General features: G+C 49.9%; 1 protein-coding gene across 3 annotated transcripts in view; it reads left to right on the forward strand.

Moving 5' to 3' along the window:
• Nucleotides 1-17,723, forward strand: part of SPAG17 (sperm associated antigen 17) — a 245,908-nt gene that overhangs the window by 165,179 nt on the left and 63,006 nt on the right. For all 3 annotated transcript variants that reach the window (XM_054042535.1, XM_054042551.1, XM_054042544.1), the window contains one exon: nucleotides 10,392-10,606. In XM_054042535.1, the coding sequence (XP_053898510.1) occupies nucleotides 10,392-10,606 (215 nt within the window). The remainder of the gene's footprint in view (nucleotides 1-10,391; nucleotides 10,607-17,723) is intronic.

Raw genomic sequence — 17,723 nt, forward strand, 5'->3', positions numbered from 1 at the left:
ACTGCTTAGTGAAGAGGGAGAAACAGTAACAGGAAACTTGGAAATGGCAGAGATGCTTAATGACTTCTTTGTTTCGGTCTTCACCGAGAAGTCTGAAGGAATGTCTAACCTAGTGAATGCTAATGGGAAGGGGGTAGGTTTAGCAGATAAAATAAAAAAAGAACAAGTTAAAAATCACTTAGAAAAGTTAGATGCCTGCAAGTCACCAGGGCCTGATGAAATGCATCCTAGAATACTCAAGGAGCTAATAGAGGAGGTATCTGAGCCTCTAGCTATTATCTTTGGAAAATCATGGGAGATGGGAGAGATTCCAGAAAACTGGAAAAGGGCAAATATAGTGCCCATCTATAAAAAGGGAAATAAAAACAACCGAGGAAACTACAGACCAGTTAGTTTAACTTCTGTGCCAGGGAAGATAATGGAGCAAGTAATTAAGGAAATCATCTGCAAACACTTGGAAGGTGGTAAGGTGATAGGGAACAGCCAGCATGGATTTGTAAAGAACAAATCATGTCAAACCAATCTGATAGCCTTCTTTGATAGGATAATGAGTCTTGTGGATAAGGGAGAAGCTGTTAATGTATACCTAGACTTTAGCATACCTAGGTATACCTAGACTTTAGTAAGGCATTTGATACGGTCTCGCATTATATTCTTATCGATAAACTAGGCAAATACAATTTAGATGGGGCTACTATAAGGTTGGTGCATAACTGGCTGGATAACCGTACTCAGAGAGTTGTTATTAATGGTTCCCAATCCTGCTGGAAAGGCATAACAAGTGGGGTTCCGCAGGGGTCTGTTTTGGGACTGGCTCTGTTCAATATCTTCATTAACGACTTAGATATTGGCATAGAAAGTACGCTTATTAAGTTTGCGGGTGATACCAAACTGGGAGGGATTGCAACTGCTTTGGAGGACAGGGTCATAGTTCAAATGATCTGGACAAATTGGAGAAATGGTCTGAGTTAAACAGGATGAAGTTTAACAAAGACAAATGCAAAGTGCTCCACTTAGGGAAAAAAAATCAGTTTCACACATACAGAATGGGAAGAGACTGTCTAGGAAGGAGTACGGCAGAAAGGGATCTAGGGGTTATAGTGGACCACAAGCTAAATATGAGTCAACAGTGTGATACTGTTGCAAAAAAAGCAAACATGATTCTGGGATGTATTAACAGGTGTGATGTGAGCAAGACACAAGAAGTCATTCTTCCGCTCTACTCTGCTCTGGTTAGGCCTCAGCTGGAGTATTGTGTCCAGTTCTGGGCACCACATTTCAAGAAAGATGTGGAGAAATTGGAAAGGGTCCAGAGAAGAGCAACAAGAATGATTAAAGGTCTTGAGAACATGACCTATGAAGGAAGGCTGAAAGAATTGGGTTTGTTTAGTTTGGAAAAGAGAAGACTGAGAGGGGACATGATAGCAGTTTTCCGGTATCTAAAAGGGTGTCATAAGGAGGAGGGAGAAAACTTGTTCACCTTAGCCTCTAAGGATAGAACAAGAAGCAATGGGCTTAAACTGCAGCAAGGGAGGTCTAGGTTGGACATTAGGAAAGAGTTCCTAACTGTCAGGGTGGTTAAACACTGGAATAAATTGCCTAGGGAGGTTGTGGAATCTCCATCTCTGGAGATATTTAAGAGTAGGTTAGATAAATGTCTATCAGGGATGGTCTAGACAGTATTTGGTCCTGCCATGCGGGCAAGGGACTGGACTCGATGACCTCTTGAGGTCCCTTCCAGTCCTAGAATCTATGAATCTATGAAAACCAGCTTGAACCCCCACACAGTAACCTGGAACAATTATACACCACTCCTTGGAAGCCTCTAAGAGGCAATACTTCCCCGCTCACAAGCACAGAGTCTGGGTGTAGCAAAGAATCTTTTAATAAAAGGAGGGAAGAAATCCAGCATTAGTTTGGGAAAATGCTGCAAGCAGGATTCATAAACATAAAACCATCAGCAAAAGACCCACCCCAGAGTACGTTAGTCAAGCGTCCTTTTGCCTGAGATTATTAAGTCAAGCAACTAAAAGTTCCTTTAAAATGCCCCTCTCTGCTCCCTCACTACACCCCACTCACAGTGGTTGTCCTTGGTCAGTGAGGACCCAGGGTTCAGAGATACATCAATGTGAGTTCACGTCTCACCTGGGGGGAAGGAAGTGGGAGAAGAAGGCACCTTGCTCGCTCCACCATTGAGCACTTCCTCTGGCTGGCTGCCCCACCAGCCACTGCTCTGCCCTGCTGGCCACCCCACCAGCCGCTGTTCCGCCCCGCTAGCCACCCTGCCAGCCGCTGTTCCGCCCCGCTGGCCACCCTGCCAGCCGCTGTTCCACCCCGCTAGCCACCCTGCCAGCCGCTGTTCCGCCCCGCTGGCCACCCTGCCAGCCGCTGTTCCGCCCCGCTGGCCACCCTGCCAGCCGCTGTTCCGCCCCGCTGGTCACCCTGCCAATTGCTGTGCTGCCCCACTGGCTGCCCCGCCAGTCACTGCTCTGCTCTTCTGGCTGCCCTGTCAGCCACTGCTCTGCGCTGCTGGCTGCCCCACCAGTCTCTGTGCAGCACACAATCACTTTCTGCTGCCTCTTGCTTCACTGCTGTGACCTCTGCAGGTCAGTCTCTGAGGTTCCTCTGCAACTCTTAGTGATTTTCAGCTCTCAGTGACTGTCAGCTCTTAGTGAGGAAACTTCATTGCTGAAGCAGGCTGGGCAGCAACACTGTCCCACAACAAGTGATTTCAGCTCTAAAGAGCACTTAACAAAAGACTCCTAATGGAGCCCTCCTTAGCTGAGGGTATGTCTACACTACGAAATTAGGTCGAATTAATAGAAGCCGGTTTTATAGAAATCGGTTGTATACAGCCGATTGTGTGTGTCCCCACATAAAATGCTCTAAGTGCTCTAGTCGGCGGACCGCGTCCACAGTACCGAGGCTAGCGTCGACTTCCGGAGCATTGCACTATGGGAAGCTATCCCACAGTTCCCGCAGTCTCCGCCGCCCATTGGAATTCTGGGTTGAGATCCCAATGCCCGAATGATGCAAAACAGTGTCGCGGGAGCTTCTGGGTACATGTCGTCAGGCCCCTCCCCCTCCGTCAGAGCAACAGCAGACAATAGATTCGCGCCTTTTTACCTGGGTTACCTGTGCAGACAACATACCATGGCAAGCATATGTCCTCTGGGTGCCGGCAGACGTGGGACTGCATTGCTACACAGCAGCAGCAGCTAACTGCCTTTTGGCGGTAGACGGTGCAGCATGACTGGTAGCCTTCATCGGCGATCTGGGTGCTGGCAGCTGTGGGGCTGGCAGCCGTAGGGCTGCATTGCACCAGCCCCTTGCCTTTTGCCTTTTGGCAGTAGATGGTGTATTACGACTGGTAACCGTCCTATTACAAGTTGGATCATCGCACATTAGCAGAGTCTTCCCTGAGCAGCAGATCGTGCAATAGGCGTGAAGGCCATCGTCATCATACAGGAAAAATGTGGCTATCAGTCTTAGTACACTAACTGCCAAGCGCCCAGTATTTGCTGCCAAGGACCCAGAAGATGCCGAGGGCTATCAGTCATGCTGCACCGTCGTCTTAAGATGTAAAAAATAGATTTGTTCTGTATTCATTTGCTTCCCCCTCCCTCCGTCAAATCAACGGCCTGCTAAACCCAGGCTTTTCAGTTTAATCTTTGGGAGGACCATTCTGTGTGACAGCTGTTTGTGTTTCTCCCTGATGCACAGCCACCTTTCTTGATTTTAATTCCCTGTACCTGTACGTCATGTCGTCACTCGGCCCTCCCTCCTTCCCCTGGTCCGTCAGATACTAGTTTCGCGCCTTTTTTCAGACCAGGCGCCATAGCTAGCACTGGGATCATGGAGCCCGCTCAGATCACCGCGGCAATTATGAGCACTATGAACACCACGCGCATTGTCCTGGAGTATATGCAGAGCCAGGACATGCCAAGGCGAAACCCGGACCAGCCGAGGAGGCGATTGCAGCGCGGCGAAGAGAGTGATGAGGAAATTGACATGGACATAGACCTCTCACAAGGCACAGGCCCCAGCAATGTGGAAATCATGGTGTTACTGGGGCAGGTTCATGGCGTGGAACGCCGATTCTGGGCACGGGAAACAAGCACAGACTGGTGGGACCGCATCGTGCTGCAGGTGTGGGATGATTCCCAGTGGCTGCGAAACTTTCGCATGTGTAAGGGCACTTTCATGGAACTTTGTGACTTGCTTTCCCCTGCCCTGAAGCGCCAGAATACCAGGATGAGAGCAGCCCTCACAGTTGAGAAGCGAGTGGCGATAGCCCTGTGGAAGCTTGCAACACCAGACAGCTACCGGTCAGTCAGGAATCAATTTGGAGTGGGCAAACCTACTCTGGGGGCTGCTGTGATCCAAGTTGCCAGGGCAGTGAAAGACCTGGTGATATCAAGGGTAGTGACTCTGGGCAACGTGCAGGTCATAGTGGATGGCTTTGCTGCAATGGGATTCCCAAACTGTGGTGGGGCCATAGACGGAACCCATATCCCTATCTTGGCACCGGAGCACTAAGCCACCGAGTACATAAACCGCAAGGGGTACTTTTCAATGCTGCTGCAAGCCCTGGTGGATCACAAGGGACGTTTCACCAACATCAACGTGGGATGGCCAGGAAAGGTACATGATGCTCGCGTCTTCAGGCACTCTGGTCTGTTTCGAAAGCTGGAGGAAGGGACTTTCTTCCCGGACCAGAAAGTAACCGTTGGGGATGTTGAAATGCCTATCGTGATCCTTGGGGACCCAGCCTACCCCTTAATGCCATGGCTCATGAAGCCGTACACAGGCAGCCTGGACAGGAGTCAGGACCTGTTCAACTATAGGCTGAGCAAGTGCCGAATGGTGGTGGAATGTGCATTTGGACGTTTAAAAGCGCGCTGGCGCAGCTTACTGACTCGCTCAGACCTCAGCGAAAAGAATATCCCCATTGTTATTGCTGCTTGCTGTGCGCTCCACAATATCTGTGAGAGTAAGAGGGAGACATTTATGGCGGGGTGGGAGGTTGAGGCAACTCGCCTGGCCGCTGATTACGCGCAGCCAGACACCAGGGCGGTTAGAGGAGCACAGCAGGGCGCGGTGCGCATCAGAGAAGCTTTGAAAACGAGTTTTGTGACTGGCCAGGCTACAGTGTAAAACTTGTTTGTTTCTCCTTGATGAACCCTCTGCCCCGCCCCACCCGGTTCACTCTACTTCCCTGTAAACCAACCACCCTCCCCTCCCCTCCCCACTTCGAGCACCGCTTGCAGAGGCAATAAAGTCATTGTTATTTCACATTCATGCATTCTTTATTAATTCCTCACACAAGTAGGGGGATAATTGCCAAGGTAGCCTGGGATGGGTGGGGGAGGAGGGATGGAAAAGGACACACTGCATTTTAAAACTTTAACTCTTATTGAAGGCCAGCCTTCTGATGCTTGGGCAATCATCTGGGGTGGAGTGACTGGGTGGCCGGAGGCCCCCCCCCCCCCGTGTTCTTGGGCGTCTGGGTGAGGAGGCTGTGGAACTTGGGGAGGAGGGCTGTTGGTTACACAGGGGCTGTAGGGGGGGTCTCTGCTCCTGCTGCCTTTCCTGCAGCTCAACCATACGCTGGAGCATATCAGTTTGATGCTCCAGCAGACAGAGCATTGACTCTTGCCTTCTATCTGCAAGCTGACGCCACCTATCATCTTCAGCCCGCCACATGCTCTTTTCATCCCGCGATTTAGCCTGCCACCTCTCCTCTCGTTCATATTGTGCTTTTCTCATGTCTGACATTGACTGCCTCCACGCATTCTGCTGTGCTCTATCAGCGTGGGAGGACATCTGGAGTTCCATGAACATATCGTCCCGCGTCCTCCATTTTCTCTTTCTAATGTTCACTAGCCTCTGTGAAGGAGAAACATTTGCAGCTGGTGGAGAAGAAGGGAGAGGTGGTTAAAAAAAAAAGACACATTTTAGAGAACAATGGGTACACTCTTTCATTACAAGGTCGCATTTTTCCTCTTATAGTGAGGGCCTGCCGGTTTGGTATGAGAGATCACTCACACAGTGCCAGGCAACAGATTTCGGCTTGCAGGCAGCCATGGTAACATGTAGGAATGGTTTCAAACAGCAGCGCCCTCATTTCCCATATCAAAGATGAATTGGGTTGGCCATTTAAAATGGGTTTTCAATGTAAAAGGAGGGGCTGCGGTTTCCGGGTTAACATGCAGCACAAACCCAACTAAACCACCCCCCCACACCCAATTCTCTGGGATGATCACTTCACCCCTCCCCCCACCACGTGGCTAACAGCGGGGAACATTTCTGTTCAGAAGAGCAGGAACGGGCACCTCTGAATGTCCCCTTAATAAAATCACCCCATTTCAACCAGGTGACCGTGAATGATATCACTCTCCTGAGGATAACAAAGAGAGATAAGGAATGGATGTTGTTTGCATGCCAGCAAACACCGGGTCCATACGCTGCCATGCTTTGTTATGCAATGATTCCAGACTACGTGCTACTGGCCTGGCGTGGTAAAGTGTCCTACCATGGCGGACGGGATAAGGCAGCCCTCCCCAGAAACCTTTTGCAAAGGCTTTGGGAGTACATCAAGGAGAGCTTTCTGGAGATGTCCCTGGAGGATTTCCGCTCCATCCCGATACACGTTAACAGACTTTTCCAGTAGCTGTACTGGCCGCGATTGCCAGGGCAAATTAATCATTAAACACGCTTGCTTTTAAACCATGTGTAATATTTACAAAGGTACACTCACCAGAGGTCTCCTGTGTGCCCTGAGGGTCTTGGGTGAGTTCGGGGGTTACTGGTTCCAGGTCCAGGGTGACAAACATATCCTGGCTGTTGGGGAAACCAGTTTCTCCGCTTCCTTGCTGCTATGAGCTACCTACATTACCTCCATCCTCATCTTCCTCATTCTCCGAACCCTCTTCCCTGTGTGTTTCTCCATTGACAGTCATAGCACACGGTTGGGGTAGTGGTGGCTGCACCCCCTAGAATGGCATGCAGCTCCGCGTAGAAGCGGCAAGTTTGCGGCTCTGCCCTGGACCTTCCATTTGCTTCTCTGGCTTTGTGGTAGGCTTGCCGTAGCTCCTTAATTTTCACGCGGCACTGCTGTGTGTCCCTGTTATGGCCTCGGTCCTTCATGGCCTTGGAGACCTTTTCTAATACTTTGCCATTTTCTTTTACGGAGTTCAGCTAGCACTGATTCATCTCCCCATATGGCGAGCAGATCCCGTACCTCCCGTTCGGTCCATGCTGGAGCTCTTTTGCGATCCTGGGACTCCATCACAGTTACCTGTGCTGATGAGCTCTGTGTGGTTACCTGTGCTCTCCATGCTGGGCAAACAGGAAATGAAATTCAAACGTTCGCGGGTCTTTTCCTGTCTACCTGGTCAGTGCATCTGAGTTGAGAGTGCTGTCCAGAGCGGTCACAATGAAGCACTGTGGGATAGCTCCCGGAGGCCAATAACGTCGAATTCCATCCACACTACCCCAATTCCGACCCGCAAAGGCCGATTTTATCGCTAATCCCCTCGTCGAAGGTGGTGTAAAGAAACCGGTTTAAAGGGCCCTTTAAGTCGAAAGAAAGGGCTTCGTCGTGTGAACGTGTCCAGGCTTAATTCGATTTAACGCTGCTAAAGTCGACCTAAACTCGTAGTGTAGACCAGGTCTCAGCTTTGAGCAGTGGGAAGGGGTAGGTTTAAACCATGCCTGGGGGTCTGAGACAGAGCCCACACCTCCTGGGAGGGACACCTGTCCCCACCCTCTCTTACTTTCACTGTGGTCTGCATCCAAGCCCCCAGCATAGCAAATTCATTTCAGTTGAGGATGACCTGCTCAATCAGGACAGCTAAGCACAGTTCTGCTGCCCTTTACTCATAAAATAAAGATAACATTTCACTATCCCTGCATTCAGTACTAAAGTGATTTGTAACCCAACACCAACCAAAGTTGATCACTTTGGGCAACACAGCTGTCTGCTGGATACCTATGCAGAGTAGGTGTGCTCATGTAAATACATCTGTACCTGAAGTCTTTTCCCCTCCCCAGCTATTGTCAGGGGAGAGCTCATTCAGACCCTGCTTACACAGATATTGTGGCAAACGCCATCATCTTTGTTGCCAACAGCCAAGAGAACCAAGTGGAGATACCACATTCCCTTCTGGGAAATTGAACGTTTCTACACACATCCTTTCCTGGGTTCCTTGGTTGTTTCAGCAGTAAATAAAAAAAGAGCATCAAGGACAGCCTTTTAATCTTAAATTTCTAAAAGATTCACTGTAGCTCAGACATAATGGACTTGATGCAGGAATTATTAGGCCTGTGTTTTGCAGGAGGTTAGACTAGAAAATCCTAATGGTCCATTTTTTCCTTAAAATATACAAATCTATGATCACATACTATTCTTTTGCCTTGCCCATTACACAAGTTGAACCCTGTTCACTGAATGAGGCAGCTGTTCAGTATTTGCTCATCATATATGTAGCCTCATGTCTCATGCACTTCACACCTTTCAAAGCCTGAACTGAATGAGTAAGAAATACTGTGAATCTCTGCTTTATTTACCACACACTATCTACCATCTGCACTGAAAAAAGCCAGGATCCCCTTTGCCCTAGTTTTATTAACTACACTGCTCTGCACTGTCCAACCTGCACAATTAATAAGTCAGTGGTCCTGCACAAAAAATAGTGTGTAGTGATGTAATTAAATACTGTATTATCATGTGTATGCGCAAGGGAGCAGAGTTAAGGTTGCCCAACAAATATTAAAATTGTTAAATAGAAAATTCCACTCCATTTCAATTCCCATATATGTGCAGTGCCAGTAGAACATTAGCAGATTGTTAGTTTATCATATAGCCAAAAGTGGTATATGTGCAAAATAGGTTTTGGAACCACTATAACTTAGCCAAATCCAAAATGATTGTTGTGAAGCCACCTAAAGACACGTTTGTGAGGGTTGTGTTTCTGCTAGCTACTGTTATGCAGCTAGAGCAGTTTAAAAAAAAAAAGCCTAACCATGGCCATTTTCTGAGGACTGGTTCTTTGTGTTGTTGTACTACAGTGTAAGTCAGACCTTGCTATAAAAAGTATTGGTCAAGACATTGGGATTCAAGTGTTGCTCTATCTGAGGTAAGTTGTCCATAAAAAGACTAGCATGAAGATTACTTGAATTGTCTGGGTGAGAAAAACTCCCCAAATACATGCTCCGTATATGTGGTTGTAGGGTGTACAACAGGAATAGAGATTCAAATTTTTTCGTATTATGCTGTTGCAAAAAAGGCAAATGTCATTTCAGGATGTATTAAGAGGACACAGGAGTGTCATATGTAGGACATGGGAGGTAATTGTTCCACTCTAGTTGATGCTTGTGAAGTCTCTGCTGGAGCACCGAAACCAGTTTTGGGCACCCCATTTTAAGAAAGATGTGGGCAAATTGAAGAGAGGAGGAGAGCAACTAAAATGATAAGAGGTTTAGAAAACCTGATCTATGAGGAAATGTTGAAAGAATTGAGCATGTTTAGTCTACAGAGAAGAAAGCTGAAGGGGACTTGATAACAGTCTTCAAATATATAAAAGGGTGTTATAAAGAGAAGTGTGATCAGTTGTTCTTCATATCCATTGAAGGTAGGACAAGAAGTAATGGGTTTAATCTGGAGCAAAGATAATTTAGGATTTATATTAGGAAAAACTTTCTAACTATAAAGATAGTTAAGCACTGGAACAGGTTACCACAACAGGAAGGTTGTGGAATCCCCATCACTGGAGGTTTTTAAGACCAGGCTAGCCAAACACTTGTCAGGAAAGGTCTAGTTATGTTAATCCTGCCTCAGCATGGGTGGATGGACTAGATGAACTCTTGAGGTCCCTTCCAGTCCTACATTTCTATGATTCTATTAAATCTATCAGGTGTTTTTAAGTAAAAAGGACAGACCATCAGAACAGATCCTTTGCCATGGCAGAATAAAAGCATTATAACTCCAAACTACTGGAGTTAATGGACAGTCCATGATGAAGTGTAACAACGTCTATATTTTCCCAGATACTAGATTCGGAACATGTCCAGCTATATGAATATTTCTTGGGTGAAGGAAAGTGGAAAGATTGTCTTTCCCATACATGATAGACTCTGACCTAGAGACATCTCAGAAGCTATGGAACACACTAGTCTTAACCCTCTTTATGGTTAGAGTAGGCCATAGAAGGGGTTTGCATTTGTTGTCATGCACCCAGCCCCTGGACCTGAGGTCTCTGGGGGTTTTGTCTTTTAAAAGACAAAACTTGGTAACTGAAGTTTTGTCAAACAAAGCCTGATACATGCATGTATGTGACTTCAGTCTATTGCATAAAAATGTTGCTTTTTCTCTCTACCCTCCCCCCCAGATGATACAGACCCTAATTTAGCAACAATTCTGAATATCCCCTCCGTACATATTCCAACTGTTGCTCCTGCTCCTATTGCTGCTTCCACTTCTTCAGGAAAAAGCAACAAGTCACTGAAACAAAAATCAGCAAAATCTCTGCAGTCTGCCAAAGGGAGCCATATCAAGTTAATCACTCCACCACCGGAAGAGTCTCCAAAGCAAGAAGAGAAAAAGGTGAGAGAATATTTCCCCAATAAGTACTAAATTTACCCCCTAGTGTAATCATAAGTCACAAATAGGTCTAAATGGGTAGAATGACTCAGCAGAAAAGACAGTCGCAGTCAGCAAGGTTATTCTTTCAAATGTCAGTGTTTAAAACAAAGTGAAATCAATTAACTTGGTCAGAAATGTTAGCTGAGCTATCTGAGTCACGATCTGAGACCACAGGGAAAGATAACTTTTTGTAATGTCTGCTATGATTTCAGAGGCTTGGCCATTTATTGACAACATAATTAGAGTTGGTTAAAAAAAAAAAAAAAAGGAAAAAATAGAGTAAAGATTATTCTAAATTTTCTCAGAATTTCAAAATTCAAAAATCTTCTATCAGCTCTATAATTGGTTTAAAAATGGGGGGAAATGTTCACAATTTTTTTTCAAATGTCTACCTGTAACCATAAATTGGTTGACAGAGTGGGCACCTGTCAGTCTAATATGCATTTGCCTCATGTGACAAAGTGAGGCTGGACGGCTGCAAGAGGGTGTGGGAAGGCAGATATGTTAGCCCTAGAATGTTAAAGGCCCTCTTCCCTATAAGAGGAGAAGGGGTTACTTCAGGTCAATTAGGAACACCGGGATCCAGTTAAAGGCTGCCTGAGATCTTTTAAAACCTCTCCTCCAGTGAGAGAAAGGGAGGGAGAAAGAGACAAGCTGCTACCAGGCCAGCGACAGCAGGGAAGTAAACTTCTCCAAGAAGGGAGACTGCACTCCTCCAAATAGGGGAAGCAAACAAGCCTAAGTGCCTGCTAGGGGAAGGACTGACACCCTGGGGCAGACTACAGGGCGACACCCAGCCCCAGCGGGGAGGCAGGGGAAAGTATCACCCTTTGTTTGTGTTTATGGTACTATTTCCCTTTTGTTTGGTGGAGAATCAACCATAGGCCTACCCTGAGGCCTACCCAGGAAATACGGCCAAGGAACACAGAAGTGGGGAGGACAAATGCTGCCCAGAGGGGGGTGGGACCTCTCCCTCAATGTGAAGAGGACCATGCACACTTGTGGTAACCAAGCTGAGATTTTCCCCAGATACCTTAGTCAAACACACACTAGTTTGGATTAAAACATAAAATAAGTTTATTAACTATGAAAAGATAGATTTTAAGTGATTATAAGTGATTGCAAACAGTCAAAGCAGATTACCTAATAAATAAACAAAAATGCAAACCAAGCTTAACATATTAGATAGGTAGGATATGAAGTAGCAAATTCTCACCCCGAATGATAAACAGGCTGGCATATTCTTAAGGCACAAGCTTTTTTTCCCCATACACAGGCTAGAAATATCTAGCCTGGGACCATCACTTCCCCCAGTTCAGTCTTTGTTCCTCAGGTGTTGTACCTCAGAACCATCATGATGTCGTTTCCCCCTTTTATATCTTCTTCCCACTTGCCGGAAAGCTCTTTCTGATCTGAGTCAAACAGTTCCCATTGTGTAGTGCTATCTCTGAGAGGTTTCTATTGTACACAATTCCTGGGGTAATCCTTGTACTTGTGTGCATTTCTTCAATAAGCCATTAACATATTTGGCCTTTTTACTGTTGTACCTGAAAGGCTGCTTGTGGGTGTTTTCAACCTCAAAATATGTTTCAGTAACACATACATAGCCAAACTTCATAACTTCACATATGACGATAGCACATACAATCCAATGCAATATTAATGTCTAGCAGATCAAGACTTTTAGAATGATAGCTCACAAGGCATACTTTGTGCAAAACATGTCCTAATTACATGACAGTGGTGAATAAGGGGATGAAAGGGTGTCATAATGGCCTCAGGGTCATCTTCTGACAGAAGGAGCACATTCTTGGACTACAGAGCTCTCTCTCTTATCCCCTCCATGATCATCTGTTGGTCTTGTTACTGTAGCCACTCCACCAATGCCTTCAGCTGTTGGTGTTGCTGCTACTATATGGAGTGCTGCAGCTAGAATTGTTGATGGTACTCTACCAACCATTTCCCCATGTTCTGCTTCATATTATTGTTTTTACTCACAGTTTCTATGTGGGTCTGAAATCCGACAATCTCTGACACCTGATGTAAACTGGTGGAATAATCCATCAAAAGAAAAGAATTATCCATGACTTTTCCTCCGTCAGTATGGTCAGTGATCAATGGCTCGATGTCTAGTGGGGCAGCCAGTATCAAGCGGAGTGCCCCAGGGGTCAGTCCTGGGGCCAGTTTTGTTCAACTGGATGATGGATATTAATGATCTGGATGATGGGATGAACTGCACCTTCAGCAAGTTCGAAGAGGACACTAAGCTGGAAGTAGATATGCTGGAGGGTAGGGATAGGGTCCAGAGTGGACAAGGACAGGTGCAGAGTCCTATACTTAGGATGGAAGAATCCCATGCACCGCTACAGGCTGGGGACCGACTGGCTAAGAAGCAGTTCTGCAGAAAAGGACCTGGGGATTACAGTGGATGAGAAGCTGGATAGGAGTCAGCAGTGTGCCCTTGTTGCCAAGAAGGCTAACAGCATATTGGGCTGCATTAGTAGGAGCATTGCCAGCAGATTGAGGGAAGTGATTATTCCCCTCTATTCAGCACTGATGAGGCCACATCTGGAGTATTGTGTCCAGTTTTGGGCCCCCCACTACAGAAGGGATGTGGACAAATTGGAGGGAGTCCAAAGGAGGGCAACAAAAAATGATCAGGGGGCTGGGGCACATGACTTACAAGGAGAGGCTGAGGGAACTGGGCTTGTTTAGTCTGCAGAAGAGAAGAGTGAGGGGGAGATTTGATAGCAGCCTTCAACTACCTGAAGGGGGAAGAGGATGGAGTTCTGTTGTTCTCAGTGGTGGCACATGACAGAACAAGGAGCAGTGCTCTCAAGTTGCAGTGAGGGAGGTCTAGGTTGGATATTAGGAAACGCTATTTCACTAGGAGGGTGGTGAAGCACTGGAATGGGTTACCTAGGGAGGGGGTGGAATCTCCATCCTTAGAGGATTTTAAGGCCCAGCTTGACAAAGCCCTGGCTGGGATGTTTTAGTTAGTGTTGGTCCTGCTTTGAGCAGGGGGTTGGACTAGATGACCTCCTGAGGTCTCTTCCAACCTTGATATTCTATGATTCTATGTATAACAATACATTTAAAATAATTTAATATTGATAAAAGAAACAGAAACTTTCTCCAACTTCAAAATCTGTAGGACTCACAGGTGCTGACTTTTTTTCCCCGGGGGGTGCTCCCCTGAGGCCCTGTTCCCACTCCCTCTTTCCCTAAGGCCCTGCCTTTGCTCTGCTTCTTCCTGCCCCCACTATGCCCCCTGTGACAGGTTGGGTCACAGAGACCCCCTTGGAACTGCCACCTGATGTGCTGAGACTACCTCTGAGACCATTTTCCCTGGCAGCTTGGGACTTCAGAACCCTGCCTTGTTGAGCCAGACACGCCAGTCTGCTCCAATATTTAATTGAAAACAACTTAAGAAGTGCTCCTGTCTCTAGCACCCAGATAACCCGCGTGACCGCTGCGGTGGGAATGGACCCCAAGGTCTCTGTAGCTGGAAGCAAGCCCAACCTGAGAAGGGGGGGGATTTTGCTGGCCAGTGAAGGGTTTGTCATAGCCGGTAGCTGTAAGCTTACAGCTGGATCTGGGACACCTTCCCTTTTGGGGGACACAGGAGTGTCTGTAACCGAATGGGACTCACTCCTGTGGCACCTCCTGCTGCTACTTTCCGGGAATTAGCTCTCCAGCCATCAGAGCGCCCCCTGCAGGCCGGTGTCCCGCTTTGCCTGGCCCCATTTCCCTCCTGGACCTGGTGCCCCTTGCGCGCTGGAGTACAGCCCCCTGGCCATACACCCTTCAGTCTCAGGGTCTCGCCTCCTGGGGAGGCCCCACCCACTATCCCCGCCTCACCTCAGTTGTAGGCTACTGCCAGTCACCAACTAGCCCCCACTCCCTGGGGCAGACTGCAGTATAAGCCACTCATCACAGGCAATCGGGGTTTGGACTTGCTGCCTCTACCTATAGCGAAGCTGTCCCTCTGCAGCCCTAGTACCCTCTACTGGGCCCTTTCTTTGGCCTGAAGCCTGGAGCTCTGCTAGGCTGAAGCTCCCCAGCTCCCTGGCCCTTCCCCAGCACTGCTCCACCCTCAGTACCTTTCTCAGGTCCTCAAGCAGCCTGGTCCCTCCCTCTCCAAAGGCTAGAGAGGGAGTGTTTGTGCTCCTAGCCCACTGCCCTCTTATAAGGGCCAGCTGAGGCTGCTTCCCCAATCAGCATGGGAGCTACTTACTCCAGCAACAGCCCTCTCCTGGGCTATTTTAAGCCTTTCTGGGCTGGAGTGGGTGACCACCCTGCTACACACACACACACACACACACACCCTCAAAATCCCCACCCTTGGATTGGGGGGGGCCTCATGGCCGGGGCTCCCCGAAAGTTGCTCTCCAGAGTTGCCCCTCCAGGCTCACACACTTCCGCTCCGCAGCGTCCCAGCTGCGGGCCATCTCCCAGGTACGTGCCTCTGCCTGCCGGAAGGCCTGCTGTGCCACTTCGAGCCGAGCCCGTAGATCCAGGTTCCCCCAGACTCTCTTCCCTCCAGGTCTGGGTTCCCATAACTCAGGTCTGGGTTCCCAAAGACGGCATGCAAGTTGATTTTTAATGGCATGCTGCTGCCTGCCGGGACTCCAGCAAGCCATTAAAAATCCTGCCCAGCCCAGCCCGCTCTCCTCTGCCCTCCGCTCCCCCTGTGGGGGCAGAGAGCAGAAGCATAGGTGTGTGCACGGGGTGGGCAAATGGCCCCACTCTCCCGGCACGGCAAACCGCGGGGTCCGCGCTCCCGGGCCAGAGCGCCTGGCCGAGCGCAGCAAGCCACCGGCCCCTCCCCTGCTTTCCCCCCCTCCCCTGGAGTCCCGTCGCCGCGCACGCAGAGCTCTGGGGGCCGGGGCTGCGCACTCCCATGGGGCAGTGTTTTGCTCCGCAGGGAGGCAGACACGGTTCCCGCTAACCGGAGCAGTGCTGCCATGTGCGCAGCGCTCTGAGGGGCGGGGCTGCGTACTCTGCTTGGAGCCTCATGGTAAGGGGTCCGGGGCTAGGGGCATTCGATAAAGGGTGGGATCTCGGGCGGGGTGGTTAGGGGTGGGGGGGTCTCTGGAGGGGGCAGTCAGGGAGCAGGGGGGGTTGGATGGGGCATGGGAGTCCTCAGGTCTGTCAGGGGGCGGAGGGTGAATAGGGGTCAGGATAGTCAGGGGACAGGGAGCAAGAATGGTCCAGGGAGGGCAGTTAGGGTAGGGGGTCTCTGGAGGGGACAAGGAGCTGAGGGTGGGGGGGTGGATGAGTCGAGAGTTCTGGGGGGGGGCTGTCAGGAGGCAAGGGTGTGGAGAGGGGTTGGGGCAGGCAGGGAGCAGGGGGATTGGATGGGTCGAGAGTTCTGGGGGTCCTGTCAGGGGGCGGGGAGCAGTTGGATAGGCATGGGAGTCCCGGGGGTCTGTTGGGGGATGGGGGTGTGGATAAGGGTTGGGGCAATCAGGGGACAGGTATGGGGTAGTTTCCTGGGGGGCAGTCAGGGGACAAGGAGCAGGGAGGCTTAGATAGGGGGTGGGGTCCTGGGGGGCAGTTAGGGGCAAGGGTCCCAGGACGGGGTGGGCAGGGAACAAGGAGTGGGGGGGTTGGGGGTTCTGAGGGGGGCAGTCACCCAGCCCTCTGTCCTGAGCCCCGCACACACCCTAGGCCCCTGACCTGAGCCCTGTACCTCCCTCATGCACACTCAGCCCTCTGCTTGACTCCTTCACCACCACCCCATGACCCCAGCCCTGACTCTGGCACCCCCATACATACCCAGCCCCCCCTCTGCCCTGACACTTGCACCTGTCTCACATGCCCCCAGCCCTCCGCCCTGACTCTTGCACCCCCCACATCCCCAGCCCCCCCCACACCCTATGCACCCCCCATATCCCCACCCCCACCCTGAGCACCAAACGGGAGCTCCTGCACACAAACCCCACATTCCCGCCTGCACCCCTCGCATCAAATGGGAGCTGCCCAGGTAAGTGCCTCACACCCAAACCTCCTACCCTGAGCCCCCTCCCTCATTCTAGCTCCTGGCCAGACCCTTCACCCCCAGCCCTGTGCTCAGTGCACTCCCACTCTCAGCTCAGTGCAGAGAGAGGAAGAGAATGGGCCAGAACCAGGGAGAAGGTAGGTACCCACTGTACGTGGGCAGGGCCGGGACCCCAGACTGGCAGCGGGCTGAGCGGATCTGGCAGCTGGGATCCCGGCTGGCAGGAGCCGGTGGATGGAATCCCTGAGCGGCAGTGGGCTGAGCCGCTCAGCCCACTGCCAGTCTGGGGTCCCGGCCGCCAGCCCCACACAGCCTGTTGCTGGTCCGGGGTTCTGGCTGCCGGACCCTGGCCAGCCGGGGTCCCGGCTGCAGGCCCCACTCTGCCTGCTGCCGGCCTAGGTGAACAGAAACCCAGACCAGCAGCGGGCTGAGTGGGCCGGCGGCATACGATCAACATTTTTAATTTAATTTTAAATGAAGCTTCTTAAACATTTTGAAAACCTTGTTTATTTTACAATACAACACTAGTTTAGCTATATAATATATAGACTTATAGAGAGGGAGACCTTCTAAAAAACATTAAAATGTATTACCGGCACACGAAACCTTAAATTAGAGTGAATAAATGAAGACTCAGCACACCACTTCTGAAAGGTTGCCGACCCCATGCCATAACTACTGTCTCCACCACCGTCTGGGTCCCGGCCTCCTGCTGGGCCCCCTCCATCTGGGTCTCTCTCCCAGTAACTGGCTCAGCGACAGTCTGGATCCCAGCCTCTTGAAGGGTCCGCTCCGTCCCAGTCACCACCTCTTCCACGTTTGGTCCCACCGGGCCTAAAGGCACCTCCTCCTGTCACCCCTCAGTCCTTCTGAGGGGGCAGTGCCTCTTTAGATCGCCCTGTTCCTGGCAGCCCTAGCAGGCTTCCTGCCTCTGGGCTGCCGGGACTTCCTGTGGTCCAACTGGGGTCCCATCCCCTTGCCAGGACTGATGTGAACCTCTTGCGTTGGGCCTGGGCATATCCTACACACGTGGCCCGATCGCTCACAGGCCCAACAAGTCAGCCGCCGCCTGGA

The sequence above is a fragment of the Malaclemys terrapin genome, chromosome 1, assembly GCF_027887155.1.
Source record: "Malaclemys terrapin pileata isolate rMalTer1 chromosome 1, rMalTer1.hap1, whole genome shotgun sequence".
NCBI classification, from domain to species: domain Eukaryota; kingdom Metazoa; phylum Chordata; order Testudines; family Emydidae; genus Malaclemys; species Malaclemys terrapin.